The sequence below is a fragment of the Mustelus asterias genome, chromosome X (assembly GCF_964213995.1).
Source record: "Mustelus asterias chromosome X, sMusAst1.hap1.1, whole genome shotgun sequence".
Lineage (NCBI taxonomy): Eukaryota > Metazoa > Chordata > Chondrichthyes > Carcharhiniformes > Triakidae > Mustelus > Mustelus asterias.
Genome location: NC_135834.1, coordinates 3,264,326 through 3,290,611, shown reverse-complemented (window position 1 = coordinate 3,290,611; position 26,286 = coordinate 3,264,326). Strand labels below are relative to the sequence as shown.

General features: G+C 45.6%; 1 protein-coding gene across 3 annotated transcripts in view; it reads left to right on the top strand.

Annotated features, from left to right (window-relative positions):
• Positions 1–26,286, top strand: part of tfcp2 (transcription factor CP2) — a 115,764-nt gene that overhangs the window by 28,154 nt on the left and 61,324 nt on the right. For all 3 annotated transcript variants that reach the window (XR_013495831.1, XM_078201213.1, XM_078201214.1), the window contains exons 3-6: positions 2,571–2,647; positions 18,000–18,105; positions 20,272–20,378; positions 26,062–26,214. Coding sequence is in view for 2 of the 3 variants with exons in the window: in XM_078201213.1 (XP_078057339.1) it covers positions 2,571–2,647; positions 18,000–18,105; positions 20,272–20,378; positions 26,062–26,214 (443 nt within the window). In the remaining variant the exon portion in view is untranslated. The remainder of the gene's footprint in view (positions 1–2,570; positions 2,648–17,999; positions 18,106–20,271; positions 20,379–26,061; positions 26,215–26,286) is intronic.

The window sequence follows — 26,286 nt, the reverse complement described above, 5'->3', positions numbered from 1 at the left end:
ATCTGGTGCTGGGAAATGAGCCAGACCAGGTGCTAGACTTGGAAGTTGGTGTGCATTTTGGTGATAGTGACCACAATTCGGTTACGTTCACCTTAGTGATGGAAAGGGATAGGCATGAACCTCGGGCCAGTGGTTTTAGCTGGGGGAAGGGTAATTATGAGGCTATTAGGAGAGAATTAGGAAACATAGGTTGGACTAGGAGATTACAGGGACTGGGAACGTCCGACATGTGGAGTTTTTTCAAGGAGCAGCTACTGCGAGTCTGTGATAGGTATGTCCCTGTCAGGCAAGGAGGAATTGGTAGGGCTAGGGAACCGTGGTGCACCAAAAAAGTTTCTTTGTTGGTTAAAAAGAAAAAGGAGGCTTATGTTCGGATGAGACGTGAGCACTCGGGTAGTGCACTAGAAAGCTTTAGATTGGCTAAGAGGGAGTTGAAGAGCGAGCTTAGAAGGGCTAAAAGGGGACATGAGAAGACTTTGGCGGATAGGGTTAAAGAGAATCCTAAGGCGTTCTATAGGTATGTCAAGAACAGAAGGTTGGTTAGGGCAAGTTTAGGGCCAGTTATAGATGGCAGAGGGAAGTTATGTGTGGAACCGGAGGAGATTGGTGAAGCATTGAACCAATATTTCTCTTCGGTGTTCACGCAAGGGGACATGAATATAGCTGAGGAGGACACTGGGTTGCAAGGGAGTAGAATAGACAGTATTACAGTTGATAAGGAGGATGTGCAGGATATTCTGGAGGGTCTGAAAATAGATAAATCCCCTGGTCCGGATGGGATTTATCCAAGGATTCTCTGGGAGGCAAGAGAAGTGATTGCAGAGCCTCTGGCTCTGATCTTCAGGTCGTCGTTGGCCTCTGGTATAGTACCAGAAGATTGGAGGTTAGCGAATGTTGTCCCATTGTTTAAGAAGGGGAACAGAGACTTCCCCGGGAATTATAGACCGGTGAGTCTCACTTCTGTTGTCGGCAAGATGTTGGAAAAAATTATAAGGGATAGGATTTATAGTTATTTGGAGAGTAATGAATTGATAGGTGATAGTCAGCATGGTTTTGTGGCAGGTAGGTCGTGCCTTACTAACCTTATTGAGTTTTTTGAGAAAGTGACCAAGGAGGTGGATGGGGGCAAGGCAGTGGACGTGGTATATATGGATTTTAGTAAGGCGTTTGATAAGGTTCACCATGGTAGGCTTCTGCAGAAAATGCAGATGTATGGGATTGGGGGTGATCTAGGAAATTGGATCAGGAATTGGCTAGCGGATAGGAAACAGAGGGTGGTGGTTGATAGTAAATATTCATCATGGAGTGCGGTTACAAGTGGTGTACCTCAGGGATCTGTTTTGGGACCACTGCTGTTTGTAATATTTATTAATGATCTGGATGAGGGTATAGTTGGGTGGATTAGCAAATTTGCTGATGACACCAAAGTCGGTGGTGTGGTAGACAGTGAGGAAGGGTGTCGTAGTTTGCAGGAAGACTTAGACAGGTTGCAAAGTTGGGCCGAGAGGTGGCGGATGGAGTTTAATGCGGAGAAGTGTGAGGTAATTCACTTTGGTAGGAATAACAGATGTGTTGAGTATAGGGCTAACGGGAGGACTTTGAATAGTGTGGAGGAGCAGAGGGATCTAGGTGTATGTGTGCATAGATCCCTGAAAGTTGGGAATCAAGTAGATAAGGTTGTTAAGAAGGCATATGGTGTCTTGGCGTTTATTGGTAGGGGGATTGAATTTAGGAGTCGTAGCGTTATGTTGCAACTGTACACAACTCTGGTGCGGCCGCACTTGGAGTACTGTGTGCAGTTCTGGTCCCCACATTACAGGAAGGATGTGGAGGCTTTGGAGAGGGTGCAGAGGAGGTTTACCAGGATGTTGCCTGGTATGGAGGGGAGATCCTATGAGGAGAGGCTGAGGGATTTGGGATTGTTTTCGCTGGAAAGGCGGCGGCTGAGAGGGGATCTTATTGAAACATATAAGATGATTAGAGGTTTAGATAGGGTGGATAGTGATAGCCTTTTTCCTCTGATGGAGAAATCCAGCACGAGGGGGCATGGCTTTAAATTGAGGGGGGGTAGTTATAGAACCGATGTCAGGGGTAGGTTCTTTACCCAGAGGGTGGTGAGGGATTGGAATGCCCTGCCAGCATCAGTAGTAAATGCGCCTAGTTTGGGGGCGTTTAAGAGATCCGTAGATAGGTTCATGGACGAAAAGAAATTGGTTTAGGTTGGAGGGTCACAGTTTTTTTTTTAACTGGTCGGTGCAACATCGTGGGCCGAAGGGCCCTGTTCTGCGCTGTAATGTTCTATGTTCTATGTTCTATGTTCTATGAAACCCACGCAGACACAAGGAGAACGTGCAGACTCCGCACAGAGTGACCCGGGTCTCCGGAGCTCTGAGGCAGCAGTACTAACCACTGTGCCACTGATGCTTCAAATGCAACTCCCGCCTGGATTTATGATTTGGTTTCTTGCTGTCTTTCCAATATTCCTTTTTTTTTCAACAAAGGAAACTTTATTTTTTTTTTTGCTTGATTCAAAAGATAATTTTGAACATTGTTCTGATTTTTATTTTCAGGGCAGTCTTATGAAATTCGGATGCTTGATAATCGGAAAATTGGAGAGTTGCCTGAAATCAATGGCAAATACGTGAAGGTGAGAAAAGTAAAATATTAGTCAAATAGTGGAGCTGCATTGATTGTAAGCTCAACTTTGGCTGCGGGGGGGGATGCCCTTTGTATTACATTAGGAAAATGAGCAAAGTGCGATGCATCGTGTTGTCTCGTTTCCTGGACCGGTTACCATCTTCATCGCATTGGCAGACATCACTGAGAGGCAGCAGCTCTGAAGACAGGAAAATCTTTGTATTTGAAAGCTGAAAAAATAGCACTGTTTTAATTGTATTGGCAGAATAACAGTCATAGAGGTTTACAGCATGGAAATGGGCCCTTCGGCCCAACTTGTCCATGCCGCCTCTTTTTTTTTAAACCCCTAAGCTGGTCCCAATTGCCCACGTTTGGCCCATATCCCTTTATACCCATCTTACCCATGTAACTGTCTGAATGCTTTTTAAAAGACAGAATTGTACCCGTCTCTACTACTACCTCTGGCAGTTTGTTCCAGACACTCACCACCCTCTGTGAAAAAATTGCCCCTCTGGACCCTTTTGTATCTCTCCCCTCTCACCTTAAACCTATGCCCTCTAGTTTTAGACTCCCCTACCTTTGGGAAAAGATATTGACTATCTAGCTGATCTATGCCCCTCATTATCTTCACCTTGAACCCCCGCCACCTCTCCAAAACAATATACACCTGTGGCAGCAAACATGTGAAAGTTGGATGGTGTTGATTTACAGGTACAGATTAGATTTGAAAATGGATCTGTGACTTGGGAGACTGCAAGGGAAGGTGTTATCATCTGTTGAGTGGTGGATTTTAATGTTTCTTCTCTGTATGAATGCAATCTAATTATATGTCCTTGAATGTCACTCTGAATGTGAGGGATTAGGTTGCCTGTAAAAATGAGCAAAATGGCACTTGAGTGTATTTGTGTTAAATAAAAGTTCCAAGCCTCCCTCTACATAGAACATAGAACAGTACAGCACAGAACAGGCCCTTCGGCCCACGATGTTGTGCCGAGCTTTATCTACTGAGTGAAGTGGCTTTTACAAATCCAGCATTGATTTAAGAGTTTTAACTGTATGACTGCTGTTTCAAATAGTTCTGCTTTTCCATACTTTGGAACACAGTTTCATTGTGGGGTAGATTTCAGAGAACCAGTGGCAATGCTAATGTGATGATAAACAACTCTGCTGACACTCTGCAGGAAGTAGAGATTGCTAATGAATATGTTTGATTGTATACAGGCATTGGGCATTAACTGGGGATTCACTTGTGCCCCTATAGACTCAAATTTTGGTTATCAGGCTGGGAATTGTGGGTTGTATCTCTTGTGAATAAATACTTTTAAAAGTGTCAAGGGATGAGGTTCAGTTATGTCCTTCAATAACTGGCTTTCTGGAATATAACATGATAGCAGAGGGCAGTTGTCTAAAGATGAAGATCTCTGGTTTGTTACCCGTGCCACGTGATAGTGAGGAGAGGAATAGGGAGAGAGAGCAGTTGAACACGTGGTTACAGAGATGGTGCAGGAGGGAGGGATTCAGATACCTGGACAATTGGGGCTCTTTCTGGGGTAGGTGGGACCTCTACAAACAGGATGGTCTGCACTTGAACCAGAGGGGTACCAATATCTTGGGTGGGGGGGGGGGGGGGGGGGGAATTTGCTAATGCTCTTCGGGAGGGTTTAAACTAATTCGGCAGGGGGGTGGGTACCTGAATTGTAGCTCCGGTGTACAGGAGGTTAGGAGTAGTGAGGTCATGGATGAGGTTTCAGAGTCGCAGGAGTGTACTGGCAGGCAGGAAGGCGGTTTGAAGTGTGTATACTTCAACGCCAGGAGCATCCGGAATAAGGTGGGTGAGCTTGCAGCATGGGTTGGTACCTGGGATTTCGATGTTGTGGCCATCTCGGAGACATGGATAGAGCAGGGACAGGAATGGTTGTTGCAGGTTCCAGGGTTTAGATGTTTCAGTAAGTGCAGGGAAGGTGGTAAAAGAGGGGGAGGTGTGGCATTGTTAGTCAAAGACAGTATTACGGTGGCAGAAAGGACATTTGATGAGGACTTGTCTACTGAGGTAGTTTGGGCTGAGGTTAGAAACAGGAAAGGAGAGGTCACCCTGTTAGGAGTTTTTTATAGACCTCCGAAAAGTTCCAGAGATGTAGAGGAAAAGATTGCAAAGATGATTCTGGATAGGAGTGAAAGTAACAGGGTAGTTCTACTGGGGGACTTTAACTTTACAAATATTGACTGGAAAAGCTATAGTTCGAGTACTTTAGAGGGGTCGGTTTTTGTCCAATGTGTGCAGGAAGGCTTCCTGACGCAGTATGTAGATAGACCAACAAGAGGCGAGGCCACATTGGATTTGGTACTGGGTAATGAACCAGGCCAGGTGTTAGATTTGGAGGTAAGTGAGCACTTTGGTGACAGTGACCACAATTCGATTATGTTTACCGTAGCAATGGAAAAGGATAGGTATATACCAAAGGGCAAGAGTTATAGCTGGGGGAAAGGAAATTATGATGCGATTAGGCGAGATTTAGGATGCATAGGTTGGGGAAGGAAACTGCAGGGGATGGACACAATTGTAATGTGGAACTTGTTCAAGGAACAGCTACTACGCGTCCTTGATAAATATGTACCTGTCAGGCAGGGAGGAAGCAGTCGTGTGAGGGAACCGTGGTTTACTAAGGAGGTTGAATCTCTTGTGAAGAGGAAGAAGGAGACTTATGTTAAGATGAGACGTGAAGGCTCAGTTAGGGAGCTTGAGAGTTACAAGTTAGCCAGGTAGGACCTAAAGAAAGAGTTAAGAAGAGCCAGGAGGGGACATGAGAAGTCTTTGGCAGTTAGGATCAAGGAAAACCCTAAAGCTTTCTATAGGTATGTCAGGAATAAAAGAATGACTGGGGTAAGATTAGGGCCAGTCAAGGACAGGAGTGGGAAGTTGTGCGTGGAGTCTGAAGAGATAGGAGAGGCACTAAATGCTGATGTTGTCTCTGGTGTGCGAGCTTGGCTGTTGAGTAAACATTGCACAAAAGAACTTGACATTCGGCGCGAGGAGGCAATTATTTTTGTAAGTCAGTAGATCTGCATTTTTACCCAGTCATGGCAGTATTGTATCCCTTTAACAAAACCTGATGCCTCATCTGACTGTAAAGTATTAATGGCAAAAGCTAATTGGACAATTTGCGCGCCCTCCTTACCAAAGGGTTACAAATTCTGCTAAAAGCTAAATGGTTGATGAAGGCGAGTGAGAAATGTGAAATATGTAAAAAGTGCAGAAATAATCACAAATGTAAATATAATATGTTATATGCATCCAATAGCCTTTGTAGAGAGATGGCTGTAAGGTGACCAAGGCTGGGACCTGAATATTGAAAGACATTTCACAATTTATCCAACCAATACAAAGAAAACAAAAAGGAAATGAAATGAAACCAAATGGCCTGTCTGGCCATTTGACTTAGTCTCTGGGATCGACAACGGTAAACCCAGCCCTGTCGACCCTGCCAAAATTGGGAGATGTCTCATAGACTAGCCAAGCAGCAGCCTGACATAGCCATACTCAATTGTACCTCACAGATAAATGTATAGATAACACCATCCTGACATGGAAATATATTGCCATTTCTTCACTGTCACTGGGTCAAAATCCTGGAACTCCCTCCCTAACAGCACTGTGGGTGTACCTACACCATATGGACTGCACTTTCTCGAGGGCAATTGAGGAATAAATGGTGGTGTGGCCAGTGATACCCACATCCCATAAATTTTTTAAAGAGTGTTGTAGCTCTGTTAATTACGGATGTCATTGGTGCAGTAGTACAAGATGACCTTGGCTTGAGGGAGCAAGATGTAGAATTGGTTTGGGTAGCGATAAGAAAACGTAAATGTAAGCAATCTCTTGTGGGAATAATTTAAAGGCCCCCTAACAGTGGTCACACAGTAGGACAGAGCATACAGGAAGAAATAAATGGGGTGTAAGAAAGGTACCGTAATCATCATGGGTGATTTTAATCTACGTGCAAATCGGATGAATCAGATTGGTTGGAAATAGTCTGGCATTTGTGTGGCACAAATGTGACTTGCCACTTGTTAGCCCAATCCTGGATATTGTCCAGGTCTTACTGCATTTGGACATGGACTGCTTCAGTGTTTGAGGAGTCGCGAATGGTGCTGAACATTATGCAATCGTCAACAAACATCCCCACTTCTGACCTTATGATGGAAGGAATGCCATTGAAGCAGCTGAATATAGTTGGGTCTCGGACACGAACCCTGAGGAACTCCTGCAGTGATGTCCTGGAGCTGAGATGACTGACCCTCCAGCCACCACAACCATCTTCCTTTGTGCCGGGTGTGACTCCAACCAGCGAAGAGTTTTCCCCCCGATACCCATTGACTCCAGTTTTGCTCGGGCTCCTTGATGCCACTAGGTCAAATGCTGCCTTGATGTCAAGGGCTGTGTTACTCTTACCTCACTTCACCTCTGGTTCAGTTCTTTGTCCATGTTTGAGCCAAGTATCAGTACACACTGGATAGGTTGCATCTGGGCAGGACTGGGGTTGATGTCTTCGGGGGAGTATTTGCTAGAGTGGTTGGGGAAGGTTTAAACTAAAATAACATATGGGGGTAGGAATCTATGGAAGAAGTCAGAGGAAGGGCAAAGAAGGATAAGAGCAAAAAACAAAAGGGAATAAGAAAAGTGATAGGCAAAGAAACCAAGGGCCAGAATCAAACAGGGCCTCAGTGAAAAATAATGGGAATGAGACAAGTAATGTTGAAAAGACAAATCTTAAGACTTTGCGCCTTAATGTGCGGAGCATTCACAAAGTGGATGAATTAAGTGCAGGTTAGATGTAAACGAGCATGATATAGTAAGAATTATGGAAACATGGCTGCAGGGTGACCAGGGATGAGAAATAAACATCCAGGGATATTTAGTATTTGGGAAGGACAGACAAAAAAGAAAAGGTGGTGGGGTTTCGTTGCTGGTTAAAGAGGAAATTAAGGCAATAGTGAGGAAGGGTATTAGCTCTGGTGATATGAAATCTGGGTGGGGCAAAAAATGTTAGTGGTGCTTGTCTATAGACCCCCAAACTGTAGCGGTGATGTGGGGGATGGCATTAAACAGGAATTTATAGATGCATACAATAAAGGAATATCTGTAATTATGGGTGATTTTAATTTGCATATAGATTGGGCAAATCAGATTAGTCACAGCACTGTAGAGGAGGAATTCCTGAAGTGCATGCGTGATGGTTTTCTGGACCAGTACATTGAGGAACCAACTGGAGCACAGCCTATCCTAGACAGGGTATTGTGTAATGAGGGGGGAAGAATTGACAATCTAATTGTGGAAGGCCCCTTGGGGTGAGCGACCATAATATAGAATTCTTCATGGAAAGTGACATAGCTGATTTGGAGAGGAGGCTCCTGAATCTAAATCAAGAAAACTCTGATAGAATGGGGCGTGAGTTGGCTATGATGGATTAGAGAACGCTACTTAAAGGGATGACCATGGATAGGCAATGGCAAACATTCAAAGTGTGATGATAGTAGGCAGTTGCTATATATATTGTTTTTTTATGTTGAAGGGGAGTGTTTAAAATTCAGCTTTTTTTCTACAGGAAGTCTGGAAGGAATGCAGCTCAGATGCTGGAAGAGCAGGATTATTATTCCTTTTAGCCATGTGGTGTTTATTTAGGCGAGAGCTAATGGATATTTGTTTATCGATGAAGATTCCCCCTGGGGTTTTTGATTAGGTTGATGGGTCATGTGATAATGTGGTTAATGGGAGGAGTTCGGTCTGTAGCTTTCCGTTCTGGCTGGCATTTGTTTAAAGACACAGGCCTGCAAGCTGCTCAGAAGCTCAATCTCTGATGGTTTCAAGACTATACTTATGGTTATGAAGTAGAATTTTAAGTCTGAGAAAGTTGCTTATTTGGAACTGAAACAGTGAAAAGTTAGAAATTAAAGTTGTTTCCTTTCATTTTTTTTAAACTATTGCTCAACCGTTTAAGCTGCTTCATTTTGTTAGAGTTGTACTTCAACTGTATTATTAAATAAAGTTTGTTTTACTACAAAAGATCCTCAATTTGTCCATGGAATTACTCCTGGAGTGAAAAATCTATCCTTGCATTTATGCCAAAATAGGAAAATTGTTGGGGTCTCGCCTGGCTTCGTAATATGAATTGGGATTCTGGTCTGGGGTCCTAACAAAAGAGTGTATGGGTAAACTACAGCAATTGTTTATTTCTGTCTGGTGCAACAGTTAAATGGGAAAGGTGGCTAAACCATGTCTCAAAGGGAGATTAGAGATAGTATCAGATCCAAGGGAGAGGCAGACAAATTGGCCAAGAAAGATAACGGACCCGAGGATTGGGAGCAATTTTGAATTTAGCAAAGGAGGACAAAGGGATTGATTAAAAAGGGGAAGATGGGCGGGCAACATGGTGGCACAATGGTTAGCACTGCTATCTCTCAGTACCAGGGACCCGGTTCGATTCCCGGCTTGGGTCACTGTGTGAGTTTGCGCACACTCCCCGTGTCTGCATGGGTTTCCTCCCACAGTCCGAAAGATGTGCTGGTTAGGTGCATTGACCCAAACGGGTGCCGGAGTGTGGCGACTAGGGGAATTTCACAGTAACTTAATTGCAGTGTTAATGTAAGCCTTACTTGTGACTAATAAACTTTTAAGATAAAGTGCAGAGTAAGCTTGTGGGGAACATAAAAACTGACAAAGTTTCTACAAGTATGTAAAGAGAAAATGATTGGTGAAAACAAATATAGGTCCCTTACAGTCAGAAACAGGGGAATTTATAATGGGGAACAGAGAAATGGCTGACCAACTGAATACATACTTTGGTTTCGTCTTCACAAAGGAGGGCAAATGGTGTTGGGAAAATTGATGGAATTGAAGCTTGATAAATCCCCAGAGCTTGCTAATCTACATCCCAGAGTACTTGAGGAAGTGGCCCTAGAAATAGTGGGTGCATTGGTGGTCATTTGATAGACACTGGAACAGTTCCTACAGATTGGAGAGTAGCTAATGTAACCCCAATATTTAAAAAGGGAGGTAGAGAGAAAACAGGGAATTATAGACCAGTCAGCCTGATGTTGGTAGCGGGGAAGATGCTTGAGTCCATTATAAAAGATTTTATAGCGGAACACTTGGAAAACGGTGGCAGGATCGAGCAGAATCAGCATGGATTTACGAAAAGGAAATCATACTTGACAAATCTACTGGAATTCTTTGAGGATGTAATTAGAGTTGTTGAGGGGAGGGGGAGCCAGTGGATGTGGTTTATTTGGACTTTCAGAAGACTTTCAGCAAAGTCCCATTTAAGAGATTAGTGTGTTAAATGAAAGTGCATAGGATTGGGGGTAGTGTATTGAGATAGATAGAAAACCGGCTGACAGGAAACAAAGAGTAGGAATAAATGGGTCTTTTTCTGAATGGTAGGCTGTGCCTATTGGGGTACCTCAGTGATTGGACCCTAGCTATTCACTATGTATGTTAGTGATTTAGATGAGGGAATGTGATATCTCCAATTTTGCAGATGACACACAGCTGGGTGGGAAGTTGAGCTGTGAAGAGAATACAGAGATGTTTCAGTGTGATTTGGACAGGCTGAGTGAGGTGGGTAAATCATGGCAGATGCAGTATAATGTGGATAATTGAGAGGCTATCCACTTGGTAGCAAAAACAAGAAGGCAGATTATTATCCGAATGGCTATAAATTGAGAGAGGGGAATGTGCACCAAGACCTGGGTGTCCTTGTACACCAGTTGCTGCAGATAAGCACACATGTGCAGCAGGTGCTTAAAAAAGGAAAATGATATGTTGGCTTTCATGGCAAGAGGATTGGAGTACAGGGGCAGGGATGTCTCGCTGCAGTTATACAGGGCCTTGGAGAGACCACACCTGGAATATTATGTGCAGTTTTGGTGTCCTTATGAGGAGGGATGTTCTTGCTCTAGAGGGAGTGCAGCGAAGGTTTAGCAGACTCATTCCTGGGATGGCAGGACTAATGTATGAGGAGAGATTGTGTCGGTTAGGATTATTTTTGCTGGAGTTCAGAAGAATGAGGGGGGCATCTCAGAAGCTTATAGAATTCTAACAGGACTAGACAGGAAGGATGTTTCCGATGTTGGGGGTGTCCAGAACCAGGAGGTCACCGTCTGAGGATTCGGGGTAGACCATTTGGGGCAGAGATGAGGACAAATTTCTTTACCCAGAGAGTTGTGAGCCTGTGGAATTCTCTACCACAGAAAGCATTTGAGGCCAAAACATTGTTTTCTGGAAGGCATTCGATATAGCTCTTGGGGCTAAAGGGACCAGGCTATTGAGTTGAATGATCAGCCATGATTACAATGAATGGCGGAGCAGGCTTGAAGGGCCGAATGACCTACTCCTGATCTATTTTCTGTGTAATGAGGTCAGGAGCTGACTGACCCTGGCGGAACCCAAACTGAGTGTCCGAGTGTCACTTGATAGCACTGTTTTTAACCCCTTCCATCACTTTACTACTGATCGAGAGTAGACTGATTGGGCGGTAACTGCCTGGGTTGGATTTGTCCTGCTTTTCGTGTGCAGGACATGCCTGGGCAATTTTCCATATTGCCAGGTAGATGCCAGTGTTGTAACTGTACTGGAAGAGTTTGGCTAGGGGAGTGGCAAGTTCTGGAGCACAGGTTTTCAGTACTATTGCTGGAATATTGCCTTTGCAACGTCCAGTGCCTTCAGCTGTTTCTGTATATCACATGGAGAAAATCAAATTGGCTGAAGACTGACACGTGATAGTGGGAACCATGTGGATAGATCATCCATTCAGCATTTCTGGGGAAGATTGTTGAGTCAGTGTACTGGGGACAATTTTATAAACAATTTCTAGAGCCAGCCTGGGAGCAGACTACTCTAGACCTGGTAATGAGCAATAGGACAGGATTCATCTAATTTAATTGACCTTATGATAAAGGAGCCTTGAGGTGACAGCAACCAGAACCTGATTGACTTTGATGTTCAGTTTGAAGGGGAGAAGTACGAGTGTTATAAACCTGAATAACAGTAATTTTTAAGAGTATGGTGGCAGAGCCACCTAAAGTGAACTGGGAAACTAGATTAAAAGGTAGGACGGTAAAAATGCACTGGGCGACCTTTTAAGATATCTGATCATTTGCAGCCAGGATTTGTCTCAAAGTGGCTGAGTTAAGGATGGTATCAAATTGAAAGAAACCATGTACAAATCTGCAAAGATTCGTGCTCGGTCTGGAGATTGGTCAGATTTGAAGAAGCTAGCAATATGATGAAAAATAAAGAGGGAGAAGGTAGAGTGTAAAAGCAAGCCAGAGAGGGTAGAATTTTCCTGTATTTTTTTCAAAGTGCAGCTGAGAGAACCAGAGAGAATCATGCTGGCACCAATGGCGGGGAAATCGCAACAAATGTTTTTCTCCACGCGAATCGCACCATGCTTGTGGTGGTTTACCCCTGATTTGCTAGTGCCAGGAAAATTTAATCTCTGCAATCAGTGGGACGCTCCTTTGAAACACCTCCCCAGCACTTGTTCCAGATCCAGTCGAGGGGATGGCTGCCAGGAAGCCTTCACCAAGGTTCTTGAAGGGAGCCCTGACCAGACCCCTTGATGGTGTGAAACAGAGTCCTATACCTGCAGCCCTGCAAATGTCCATCCACCAAGGTCTCCATCCCTCCCTGGGAGGCAGTAGCAGCCTTAATGAGTGCCAGCTCGCTGCAGAAGAGGATAGAGCTACACTGCTGCAAGAAGATGAATGACCTTCGCACAGCCAGGGTAAGTCTGCCTCCTTCGCACTCCCGTTGTGCCCTTCACACCTCCATGGTGATCTCCCACCCAGCCACTTCACGGGGTCTCAATACTTGTCACGGCGCTCCTCCTGTCGCCATGGTCCCCCGAGTGGTTAATCTGCTCCTCGCTCCCACTCATCTCCCACACGCGCCAGACTACTTCATCTGAAGTGACCGGACACTCCCCGTCTGTCACGTTGCAGGACAAATTCGAACACCACCATTGAGCACAGCCTGCCGGAGTCATGTCCGAGCTGAAGACCCGAGCACCCTTTGAGGAGAGAGACCTTGAGCTGACGGGCAGGGAGCAGGGCCAGACCTGTGCAGAGCACAAAGTGGGGGCAAGAGACAAAAGCGAGAACCCTCAACACATCCAGTATGGTGCCAGCCTCTCAGGAGTTAACCAACTCCCATTAGTCTGCCCTGTGATGCACTAATGCCAACTCACCTTGCTTGCAAATCAATCAGTTGACCAGCCGAGACCATCCTCTCATCCTCTGGAGACCAGAGACCCGAGGGAGACATCTCGGAGACAAGTATCCAGGAGGCATCGCAGCTGTCACCCACACCCGGCATCAGTGCAGATACTCATCTCGGTGGGTCCAATACGTAGGCAGGCTTCTGGGTCACTTACTGGTGACCACCTCACAGCTCAGGATCCACAGCAGGTAGAGGCAGGAATGTCCCAGGGAATCGGCTCTCGGAGGGATGGCAGAGCCCAGGACACTGCTGGGCCCCTGGCCGATGACGTGTCCCTGGGTCCAGTTGCCCCAGAGTTGCTGGAGCTGCAAAGGCAGAGTTGCGATAATCAGGAAGGGATGTCAGCATTCCTGCTCGGACTGCAAAGCCGATTGGAGGAGTTCCATCGCCTTCTGTCCGAGGAGATGGTGCCGTCACTCCTACACAACAAAGCCAACACTGAGGATGGAGTTTGCAGTGGAGACCTTGGCGCAGGATGTGTGGTCCATGGCAGGGGATGTCCGCGGCCCCTCTCTGGCGGAGGAGTCCAGGGGCCCCCAGCTACCCAAAGGGAGGGAGGGAGGTCTGGGGCATTCCGAGAAACCCTGAGGGTGTCCAGCCCATGTGACACACAGCTCCCTGTGAGTGACACACCTCCAGCTCCACACGCCGAGGAGGCAGCACTGCAACACCTGTGCTACCTGAAAGTGGGCCTGGACTCTCAAGGTCCAGCTTTCAGGGACGCCAGCCAAGGTAATCTCTGGCAACAGGGCGTGGAAGGCAGAAGGCCGCCTTAACCCCAGCTGGGGATACACCGAGATATAGCAGGAGGATAAGGACAAGAAAGAAATGATAGACACCTAGTAGGCATGGCTGAACCTTAGTGCTAGTGGAAAGAAGTCACCATTGTTTTTATTATTCTTTCGTGGGACATGGGTGTCGCTGGCTGGGCCAGCATTTATTGCCCATCCCTAGTCGCCCGAGGGCAGTTGAGAGTCAACCACATTGCTGTGGCTCTGGAGTCACATGTAGGCCAGACCAGGTAAGGATGGCAGATTTTCTTCCCTAACATCACTCTTGTATTAAAGATCACTTCGTTCACCTATACAGATCCTCTACCCTGTCATTTTATGGTGCCCCGCTCCGCAAAGCCCCTGCGCACACTCAGCACTTCAACCCTGTGGAATGTGAGATTGGCCAGGGGCCAGCAGTAGCTGAGGAGTGTCATTCAGCCTCTCTGGGCCCCAAGATCATCTCGTTCAGTGGCAGGACGTGGTCGGCTCTGTCAGACAGGACTCGGAAATATTGCTGACGATGAGAGAAGCATCGCTCCGTCATTCTCCTGCAGCGTGTGGCCAGTGGCTTCAGCACCCTGCTTGAGGCGCTGCCGCCGCCGCGCGCGCCCCCCCCCCCCCCCCCCCAAAAAAAACAAAACTGAGATGCTATGAGGTAATCTCTAGCTTGTCGCCTCATGTGGGCCCTGACCATAGCCCGAGGTTCCTCCTCCTCTGTGTGGACACCCTCCTTGACATCCTCCTCGTCTAATGGATGTGGTGTTCCCACAACTCTTCCAGGTCTAGCTGGTCTCTCCGCTGCAGTGCCAAGTTGTGGAGACCACTAGAATGTGGGACCCCTCTGGGGGCTGCATTGGAGGGTTTTCCCTGACCGGTCCAGGCACTGGAACTGCATCTTCAGCAGTCCAATTGCCTGCTCCACCAGCACGCAAGTTGAAGCGCAAGTCTCATTATAACGTGTCTGATTGTTTGTGACATTTGCACTGGCGTCATCACCTTCTGAGTTGTCCCCAAGGAACCATCCCTCCGGCCGCTGCTCTCCCTCGAAGACTGTCGGGATCTGTGAATGCCCCAAGATGTAACGATCATGGATGCTCCCTGGGAAACGGGTACACACTTGCATGATGCGTATCGCGTGGTCACAGACGATCTGGACATTGAGATATCCCTTACAGTTCATGAATGGCATAGCATACCACCATGGAGACCTGGTGAACCCCATGGCCCTGGCTTACCTGGTCCTGGTCTAAGTTGATGTACATGTGGGCCCTCGTGAATAGTGCACTTGTGTGCGGCTGACTTCGATATGCCGCACAGGTCATCCGTGCAGCCGTGAAACAAGCTCGTTGCGTAGCAGTTCAGAGCGGCAGTGACTTTAAGGGCCACAGGCAATAATGACTTTCCATTCCATGTGGTGCCAACTCTTGCATAACCTGGCAAGGGTGGTTTCCCCCCCTGCCCCCGGCCAAACCCTGATACCGTCTTCTCCAGCACTGCAGCTTTGACATCTGGGGGTAGGGTGATCAATGTTGGAAGACCCCTTGCCATTGGTGTCTTCTTTGAGGCTTTGCCATTTGTGGTTCTGCTCCCGGAAGAGCAATGGGTCCAGCCCCCCCCCCCCCCTCCCCCCCTCCTTCAGGGCACTGGTTGTGGCCGTGTGCAGCGGCACGTCAATGTTGCTGTTGCAACAATCAAAAGAATTGCCAACTCGACTAGCTCCATGATTTCCCCAGAATCAAAAACTGAAAGAGAACGTCAAAGTGAGCGATGAGGATTCCCGACAGTGCCCTGAACCTCAGTCCTCTCAGCGCATGGGTGAATGTCCCAGATGCTGTCACCAAAGTAAGCACCTTTCCAATGAACCTCCCCTCTCGCACAATAGCGGCGTCCCCACTGTTGTCCCCCTTAGCTCCACCTGAATGAAGCGCTTCAACCCTAGAGAGTCTGAGCGGTACCTAACCCTCCACCCCAAGCGTGAAGTGTTAGAGCAGTTGAGTGCATGCAATGGGCCAGCATTCCAACATCACTGGGGACTGATATGATGCCTGCTATCATCACCTTGAACTGGGTGAGCGATGAGACACTTCACCATAACACCTTGCATTGGTGTCCACATTTCTATGATTTCTCCAATGTAGACGTTGGTATGAACATTGGGAGTATAGAATCCCTACAGTGCAGAAGGAGGCCAATCAGCCCATCAAGTCTGCACTGACTTGCCGAAAGGGCATCTTACCCTGGCCTGCCCGCCGCCCTATCCCTGTAACGCTGCGCACTTAGCATGGTCAATCCACCTAACCTGCACATCTTTGGAGTGTGGGTGGAACCCGGAGAACGTGCAACTCCACCCAGTCATCCAAGGCTGGAATTGAACCTGGATCCCTGGCACTGAGAGGCAGCAGTGGGTAAAATGCTTTATCGGAGAGTTGGTGCAGACTCGATGGGCCGAATGGGCTCCTTCTGCACTGCAGGGATTCTGTAGAAACTAAACAAATCGTCTATGGCCTGAATGATGCTTCTGGCACGTGGGTATTTTTCAGTGAGATCTGTTTCACTGCAGTTTGGTTTTGTTGCACTGAAAGCAGAACCCGCAATGTTTTGGTGCTGTGGAATTTAAGAAATGTGGTATCGATGAGATTTAAAACTGGGAGTCAGGCTTCCGGGGCTTTTGTAATTTATTGGTTTCGAGGATATTAAGCAGAATAAGTCTGCAATAACTTTAATCATAAATCCTAGTGAGAACCTTTCTGCCATTCCAGTTATTTACACAAGCTCATCGCAAATGCTATATCAAAAAAAGAGGGAGCAATTGTGAAGCTCGATTGGTCAGTTTGACTGGTTGGAGGTTCGTATGAGCCCAGATTTTATTTTGATATTGGAATTAATAATTCCAATGGCGGCACGGTAGCACAGTGGTTAGCAGTGCTGCTTCACAGCTCCAGGGTCCCGGGTTCGATTCCCGGCTCGGGTCACTGTCTGTGTGGAGTTTGCACATTCTCCTCGTGTCTGCGTGGGTTTCCTCCGGGTGCTCCGGTTTCCTCCCACAGTCCAAAGATGTGCGGGTTAGGTTGATTGGCCAGGTTAAAAATTGCCCCTTAGAGTCCTGAGATGCATAGGTTAGAGGGATTAGCGGGTAAATATGTGGGGGTAGGGCCTGGGTGGGATTGTGGTCGGTGCAGACTCGATGGGCCGAATGGCCTCCTTCTGCACTGTAGGGTTTCTATGATTTCTAATACTGTCTTACTATAAAGCAACCTAAAATAAAGGGCCAATATCATAGCCAAAATATTTAAATCTGCAGCAATACATTCCCATCCTTGTGACGAACATGGCACTCGTTGGTTTTAGAGATGCTTCACGTGCTCATCTTCCTGATGGGTATTCAAGGCAGTGGTTTCGTAACGTTTCTTCTAGGTGGAAATGGGACCTGTCACTTTTATCTTGGGAAGCTAGGGAAATAGAAAGGGCTACTAAAAGTACTTTAGCTCTTGGAACACTGGCGCTTGTCATTGCAGCGGATATGGGATTGTTTTTCAGATGTGTAATGAAGGCAGTGTACCTATTGCATGTGGATCATCATTTGTTGTGGGGTGATGACGTCCTGTGAAAAATGAGTGAGAAAAGGTTGCGGATTCACCTTGCTGACTTAAAATCATGCTGGTGAGGAAGGAAATATGAAAAATTAATTGAATGGATGCAAATACTCAACTGTCTGTGTTTCACTAAAAAGAGAAGTGTGTGGGCAAAGAAATTGCTAGTGGTTCGAGAGGAGTGGATTCCCACAATGTAATGGTTTGTTCAGAGTATGGATGGCTTTGGTGTCTTGAAATTTCTGAAAGTGGTAAGCACGTGGCAAGATCCCACATGATTCTTGAGGGTTGATGGGATGGTGTTCTGCAGAATATGTGGTCGTACGATGACCACTCTTGCTAGGATTTGAGTGAGAAAGTTTGCTCTTTAAAAGAAAACATTTAGATTTAAAATGAATGCAGATTTTAAAGGGGCTTTGTTTGAGGAGCCACTAACCCTGTGAACAGTACCAAAGTAGACGATTTTTACAGTGGGAGAAAATTTAGCCTCTGGTTAATTATTTCTGCTATATTAGTTTTTGCAACTTTTTGTTAGTTTTGAATGTTTCCCAAGTCTTCAAAAGTAAGCCTGCGCACGCACACAATTCATTGTGATGTTGTTAAAATAGCTTTGTTAATTTTATTTTTTACATCAAATTGTATTGACGCATTGTTTGTATTATATTAAACGAACAATTGAGGCAATAATTTCTGAAGCCACTGCTTTGTCTTTCTTTCCTCCAGAGTATTATCCGAGTGGTATTTCATGACCGGCGTCTACAGTACACTGAGCACCAGCAGTTGGAAGGATGGAGGTGGAACCGTCCGGGGGACAGGATCCTAGATTTGGGTACGTTGATTGCAGTGTCCATTGAGTGCAGGACATGCATGCAGGCGTTGGTTTGTATACTTGGGGCGGCATGGTGGCACAGTGGTTAGCACTGCTGCTTCACAGCGCCAGGGACCCAGGTTCGATTCCCGGTCACTGTGTGGGGAGTCTGCACGTTCTCCCCGTGTCTGCGTGGGTTTCCTCCGGGTGCTCCAGTTTCTTCCCACAGTCCGAAAGACGTGCTGTTTAGGTGCATTGGCTGTGCTAAATTCTCCCTCAGTGTGCCCGAACAGGAGTGTGGCAACTAGGGGATTTTCACAGTAACTTCATTGCAGTGTTAATGTAAACCTACTTGTGACACTAATATATAAACTACTTTTTTACTACTTCAGACCAAGTTGGCATTTAATCTAATGTTTAACTTGATGTATGAAAGTTTGAAGTGTTATAAAAACTAACCCTCAGCTGATAACCCTGAGTCTTGATAAACTGTGGGAGGCTTTTAACACAATGAACAACCCTTAACAAATATCATTTGCTATCATGGAAACATTTGTGGTGATTGTGGCTTGGTGCACAATATGCGTGTCAATGCAGTATCCCCACGAGTGCAGTGTGTTGATGCAGGGACTTGTCTCTTAGGTTGAACTCAAACATTCTCTTCTATCGTAGGACATGTTCACGTTCTTTCTAAGATTGTAAAGCTATCGGAGCAATGTTTGAGAATAGTTAGACTGATTCCCTCTGCGTTGTTTGGCATTGGATGTTCATTCCCTCAGAAACCAGATGGTGAAGTAGGAAACCAGATGCCAATCTTTTAGTTAATATAAGATTTATGGGCAGCACAGTGGCACAGTGGTTAACACTGCTGCCTCACAGCGCCAGCGACCTGTGTTTGATTCCCGGCTTGGGTCACTATGGTGGAGTTTGCATGTTCTCCCTGGGTCTGCATGGGTTTCCTCCGGGTGCTCCGGTTTCCCCCCTCAGTCCAAAGATGTGCGGGTTAAGTGGATTGGCCGTGCTAAATTGCCCCTTAGTGTCCCGGGATGCGTAAATTAGAGGGGTTAGCAGGGTAAATATGTGGAGTTATGGGGATAGGGCCTGGGTGGAATTGTAGTCAGTACAGACTCAATGGGCCGAATGGCCTCCTTCTGCACTATAGGGATTCTGTGATGCTATAAAAATGGCCTGATTTTGCGCTAGTACTGAGGCTGAAATTGGCAATGTTTGTCATCTCTGTCTCTCTGAAAATGACACTAACCTCTAGAGTCCGTGCAGAGGCAAATAAAGAGAAATCCAGAAGTTGCTGTGAGCAAAATTTAATTTTACAGTTAGCAAAAACAAACGTAAGAGTGAAGGGATTCAGTGCTTTTTACTTCCTTGTTTGTTGGCTGCCTTTACCTCAATGTGATTGGTTGCTTATCCTGTTTGATGACATCACTATCATTAGAAGGCTAGAAAGGTTATCAGCTTGGTATCAGATGCAAACTGGCATCAAGAAAAGATAATATTCACGGCACAGAGGTTGTCAAGAACTCTGTGGGTAGCTTTCAAACTCAGTGGTGAGTTTGCCACTATTCGAGTTAACACTTTCCATTTAAGATTGTTGATTCGAGGTTGCTCCGACCTATTCTGCTTAATGTCTAAGCTTGTATATTTGAAAACCTCTGAAACCTGACTTCCAATCTTTGGAGCTCTGAATTTTTTGGAGACTTCTGCCTTGCTAAATGCCCTTCTCCCTGTGTATAAACACTGAAGTGAAAAGGTGGAACTAATTGTGGTTCCTCTAGGGCCAAAGAGGATAATCTCACAGCACGCATGTGTCAAATGTCTTATTAATTACATTGACATTATCAAGCCTATAACAATTACATTGTTGAGGCTGTCGATTGCATTGTTGAGGGAAACGGGATGAGTATTTGAGCACATTAAATAGGGGATAGTTGGGATACTGGGTGAGGAGTGTTGACACCGTCTCTAGGCTGTCGTAGTCATGACTTCACGAATTGGTGTGGATCCAATTAAGGTGGTGGTGGTGAGCTGATAAATGCAACACTTGCTGCTTTTGGACGAGATAGTATAATCAAATGCAATATTAAAATACTTGGAATAGTAACTCCTTGACAAGCAGTTATTCAGTTTGAATTTGCAGGTTTCTGCAATAATTCCTGCTTGGGTTTTTTCCAGATATCCCTTTATCAGTCGGGATTGTTGACCCCAGAGCAAATCCAACACAGCTAAATACAGTGGAGTTCCTCTGGGACCCTTCAAAGAGAACCTCTGTGTTTATCCAGGTATGATGTCTCTTTAATATTCAGGGTTTAGTACATCCTGATTATTTAACTGTGAGTATATATTCCTCTCATCCATTTTGTGCATGTACCAATTATATGAGAAGATGATAATAGAAATGTAAAATATTGGTATGTGATTTTAAGCTTATTTTTCTTCCTGTACTTCCTGATTTGTCTCTGTCCTGACTTGATGTAATTTTATTCTGTTTCAACCATGCTCGATTATTCGGGTTGGGTGGGAAAGCCAAATGAGACTGGCATTTGCTGGGGAAAGCTCAAGTGAAGATGCCAGTCCAGGCTGAAGTTTAGAGCTCTCTGGTGACCTAACTGACACAAGGTGTCTGTGTGGAGTTTGGACATTCTCCCCGTGTCGATGTGAGATGTCTCCAAAGATGTGTGGGTGAAGTGGATTGGCCATGCTAAATTGCTTCTTAGTGTCAGGGGGATTAGCAGGGTAAATATGTGAGGTTATGGAGATAGGGCCTGGGTGGGATTGTGGTTGGTGCAGACTCGATGGGCTGAATGGCCTCCTTCTGCACTGTAGGGATTCTATTCTATTCTAAAAGGTCACCTAGAACAAAAGTTGATGACTGGTATCTGCTGATTTTGATCTCTATGGTCTAGGGGCACTGATGTAGCCAATGCCCCTGTACCAGCCAGATGAGATGGTGGCATAGTGGTATTTTTTACGGGGCTAATGCTCCAGAGACCCAGGGTAATTTTCTGGGAACCCGGGTTCAAATCCCACCACTGCAAATGGTGAAATTTGACTTCAATAAAAATCTGGAATTAAAAGTCTAATGATGACCAGGAAACCATTGTTGTAAAAACCCATCTGGCTCACTAATGCCCCTTGGGGAAGGAAATCTGCAATCTATATACATGTGACTCCAGAGCCACAGCAATGTGGTTGACTCGTAAATGTCCTCTGAAATGGCTGAGCAAGCCACTCGGTTCAAGGGCGACGAGGAATGGGCAATGTGTTGGCCCAGCCAGTGATGACACATCCAAAAAATTAACCGTAGCAAAGTCAAAGGTGACTTGTGGCTTCAAGCAATAATTGATTATTAACAATAATATATACTTCTGCTCGTTTCTCCTCCCTGGCTGCAACTGAGGTTCATCCCTAACCCAGGATGCGCCCTTGCTCTCAATTAGCTCGGCTTCCCATGTAGCCTCTCCATGGGGTCCCTCAAAGAACACCCCCTTAAAGGGGCCACACTCATTTCCCCTCACTCCTGAGTTCACTTATGAATGAAACTAAACGAACATAAGTAAACATAGGCATACATGACGTAACACATCAGGGACACCCCAGGGAAAACTCATCGCAAGCTCAGCCTGTCAGCAGACTTCCAGCCTCTGGAGGAACGTCTCTGTTTGCTGCTGGGTCCTTCAGTGAGTAAAGAGTCTGGGCGGGCAGATGCAAAAGGCAAACTCATCAATCCGGAGTTGACATCCTCCTCAGTAGCTGCAGCCCCTCCGTTTCGGAAACTGCCGGTTGTCCCGGCTCCACGTTTACAACAGGAATCCCTGGATCAGCGACTGCTGAACACGAGTCCACCACAGGATACACTTGTCAATCCTCTGTATCAGGCCCCACTTTCTTCCTCGCATGGTCCACATATTGTTTTACACGGCGACCATGCACCACGTGCAATTCTCTTGTTTCAAACGGGCGCCCGCTTCTTTAAATCATCTTCGAGCTTCCTCTAGGTTTGTCCCGCATTCCTCAGGGGATGCTCCTGTAGTTAGGTACACCACTATGTTAGGAATGCTCTGTAATAAACTTTCCATCGTACGCTGGAAAATGGCACAAGCCAGTGAGACTGCAAAGGAAAAACGTGCGCTTGTATCACCCTTTCTGGGTGTTGATGGTAACTAATCACTGGGAACCTTCATCCAACTCCAGCTGCTGGTCGGTGTGACTGAGATCTAACTTGGTGTACTTCAGGCCCCTGCTAGTTTGGCACAGAGACCCTCAATTCTCGGAATGGGGTATTTATCGATCTGAGCTCCTTGGTTTACAGTTAATTTATAAACTCCACAGATTCTCACAGTGTGATCTGGTTTTAGAATCGGGACTATGGGTGCAACCAATTCAGAAAACTGGACAGGTTTTATGAAACCTAAATCTCCCAATCCCCCAAAGCTCCACTTCAACCTTATGATGGAGTGCATAAGGCACTGGGTGAGCCTGAAAATATTTACTTGTTGCCACTGGGGTCAAATAAATTTTGGCTTTAGCCCCTTTTATTTGTCCCAGTTCCTTTTCTGCACAGTGATTCCATCCCGAATATTCACCATTTCTAGACAGTCTAATTTTACCTGCTGCGACTCCAGTGTCGACCTCCATTTTAAGAGATCTGCTGTTTACCATCGAGGCTATTTGTATAGGAGACACCTTAATGAGATGGATCAGTTCAAAGTATACGATACAGATCTCCTGTTGGGCTCCTTAACCTGTTTCTTTAACAGAGTTAAACTAACCGTCATTGCTCTTTTTTGCATGTTCTGTCCTAACTACACCATGCTTGTAAATGACCCGTTCTTTTACAACAGAAACACAAGTAATTTTTACACCGGCAAGTTTCTTGGGAGTACTCTCCCCCACATCGAAAACAAGCTTCCTTCCCTGGTGCTGTACTACCCTTCTCAGGACCTGCTGTGCCCTTACTTGGGCTGTTCGCAGCTGTTTCCCACCACAAATGGTTCATTTCGTTGGACAAGCCTTGGAATTCATTCACGCCCTGCTCAGTGTGTTCAGTTGTCTGGTCCAGATCCACAGCTTTATTAAAGACATTTTAACCTCAGCCAGCAGTCTGTTCTGTATTGTGAGGTTGTTGATCCCGCAGACTAAACGGTCTCTTAACATCGCTCCTAAAGCTGGGCCGAATCTGCAGTGCTCTGCCAACCCCCTCAATCTGGCCACAAAACCAGAGACAGTCTCCCCTGAAATTTGTATTTCAGCGTGATTGAAGGCCGGGGGTTAAAATTATTCTTGACCATTTCGACCATCTGGGTCAAAATACTTTTGGTCTGGAGTGTCGGACGATGTTAGACTCCTCATTAGGCTGTAGGTTTGTGGGCCACACTTTGAGTAGTATCACATTTTGTTTTTCCTCTGCTGTGATATTATCTACAAATAAATAACGCAGCTTTCGATATACCTGAGTCAATTGACTCAATCTTTTCAATTAAGGGCATTTTTATAAGGCGTATATATCTGCCTCTTTGTAGCTTCGATGCTCACTCTCTTCCCCTCTAACTGCGCACTGCAATTTCCTGACAGCTAACAAGTTTTTCCTTGTCGCTAGTGTACTGAAAACAACTTGTTGTGGCTTCAAGCTATACACACGCGCAATAAGTCTACTCTTCTCCTCCCTGGCTCCAATTGAGGTTCCTCCCTGTCACAGGGCGTGCAACCTTGCTCCCAATTGGCTCGGAGTCCCACGTGGCCCCTCCATTGGGCCTGAGCCGATCACGTCACCTCCTTAAAGAGGCCACACAACCACATCAACCGTGGTTTCTGCTCCTGAGTTAATCAAAAGTGTTGTCTTTGTCTGATGAGAACGGAGTTTGGCTTGGCCGTGATGCCTACAGTCAATTGGCCTACTGCCATACACTGACTTTCGTGTCATGGATGACAATTTGGACAAGATTCTGGAAATTTCAGCATGAATTTGTACTTTTATAAAATGGGGGTTGAAAAATTCAGCCTTTTTAAAATATAATCCCATAAATCACAGCCCCCCTCCCTGCTTTCTCTATCTACATCATACTTCAGTGAAGACAAATGCAAAATACTCATTTGACACCTCGCCTATGTCATTCGGGTGCACACGCAGATTGCCACTTTGGTCTCTAATGCGCCTTACTCTTTCCCTAGCTACTCTCTTACCCTTGATATACTTATTAACACCTTTTATTTTGCCTGTGTTTTTTTATGCCCCCTCTTCACTCTCCGAATTTAAGTACCCCCTGCATTTTCTATACTGCTCTCAGGCATCCACTGTTTCGAGCCCCTTGTATCTGCCATAAGCCCCTCTTGTTTTCCCTTATCTAATCCTGGATATCCCTTGACATCCATGGTTCTCCTGACTTTTGGTCCCACTCTTTATCTTTACGGGACGATGTTGGCCCTGTACACACTTTTTCCTTTTTGAATGACTTCCACTGCTGTGGATTTTTTCTACAGGTAGCTGCTCCCAGCTCACTTTGGCCAGGTCCTGTCTTATCGCATTAAAATCGGCCTTCCTCCAGTTCAGAACCTTTATTTCTGGCCCATCCTGCCCTTTTCCATAACTACCTTAAATCTTGCCGAATTATGGCCACTATAACCAAAATGCTCCCGCACCACCTCTTCCACCTGCTTGGCTTCATTTTCTAAAATCCAGTACTGGCCCCCTTCTTGTCAGACTCCATTGCAATCAGGTTCAAAAAGCTCTCCTGGATGCACTTTGAGAATTCCACCCGCTCTTGAAGTCTTTCACACTGTCGATCCCAATTAGTAATGGAGAAGTTGAAATCCCCTATTATTATGATCCTATTGTTCTTACACTTCTGAGATTTGTGTGCACATCTATTGTTCTTACCTGTCTGGGGGCCTGTAGTATACTCCCAGCAACTTGACTGCCTCCTTTTTGTTCCCTGAGCACCTTTTCCCCAGTGATGCCAATTGTTTTTAAGTTCCTCCCTCATTTTCACTTCTTGATTTTCAAATACCTTTAGGATATTTTTTGAACTTCACTATAGTGAAGGTGCACAAAATACCCTGCTCAATGCTGCCGCCATTACTCAGAATAGGCAATAAACACTGGCCAGCCAGTGACGCCCATGCCCATGATAGAATAAAAAAAACATTTTGGTTCCCCAGATGGAGGACCAACACGAGCTTTAATTATTCTTTGTGTTTAAATACTTGCACAAATTCTTACTATTTTTTAATATTGCTAGCTAGCTTTCTCTCGTACTCCACTTTATCCCTTTTTAGTCATTATTTGCTGGTTTTTAAAATCTGACCCATTTTCTGACCGACCCACTAATCCTTGCAGATTTGTGCAATGTTACCTTTAATTTGGTACAATCCTTAACTTCCTTATTCAGCCATGGGTGGTGCCCTCTTCCGGCTGCCTCGGAAAAGCAGCCAACATAATCAGCCAACGTCACGCACCCTGGACATTTTCTCTTCCACCACCTTCCGTCGGAAAAAAAGGTAGAAAAGTCTGAGGACACGAAACAACCGACTCAAGAACAGCTTCTTCCCTGCTGCCATCAGACATTTGAATGGATCTACTTATATTAAGCTGATCTTTCTCTACACCCTAGCTATGACTAACACTACATCCTGCACCCTCTCTCCTTCTCCATGAACTGTATGCGTTGTACGTATAGCGCGCAAGAAACAATACTTTTCACTGTGTAGTAATACACGTGACAGTAAATCAAATCAAAAAGAGAATTATTGGCTATCTCCTAATATCATTGTTTAATATAATCGTAACTGACAGCATTAGCTTTTTCCAGCAGATAGTTGATGGCAATAAACCACTTGATTGTTCCAAACATCAGGAAATGTATCAAATGGGTGTTTGTGGCTTTTTCAAAGGAGCTCCCTCTGGAATTTTTTGGTGCCTCTGTTTTGTTGTTTTTTTCTTGATCCTGCGACTCCTTATTTCCGTAGGTGCATTGTATTAGTACAGAATTCACGACAAGGAAACATGGAGGAGAAAAAGGTGTGCCTTTCCGAATTCAAATTGATACGTTCAAAGAGAATGAAAATGGTGATTATACAGAGCATCTTCATTCAGCTAGCTGCCAAATCAAAGTGTTCAAGGTATGGAGAAAAGGGTGCTTTGCTATTTTGAATGACCATTATTGCAACTCGATGTCAGAAATGTGATTCTGT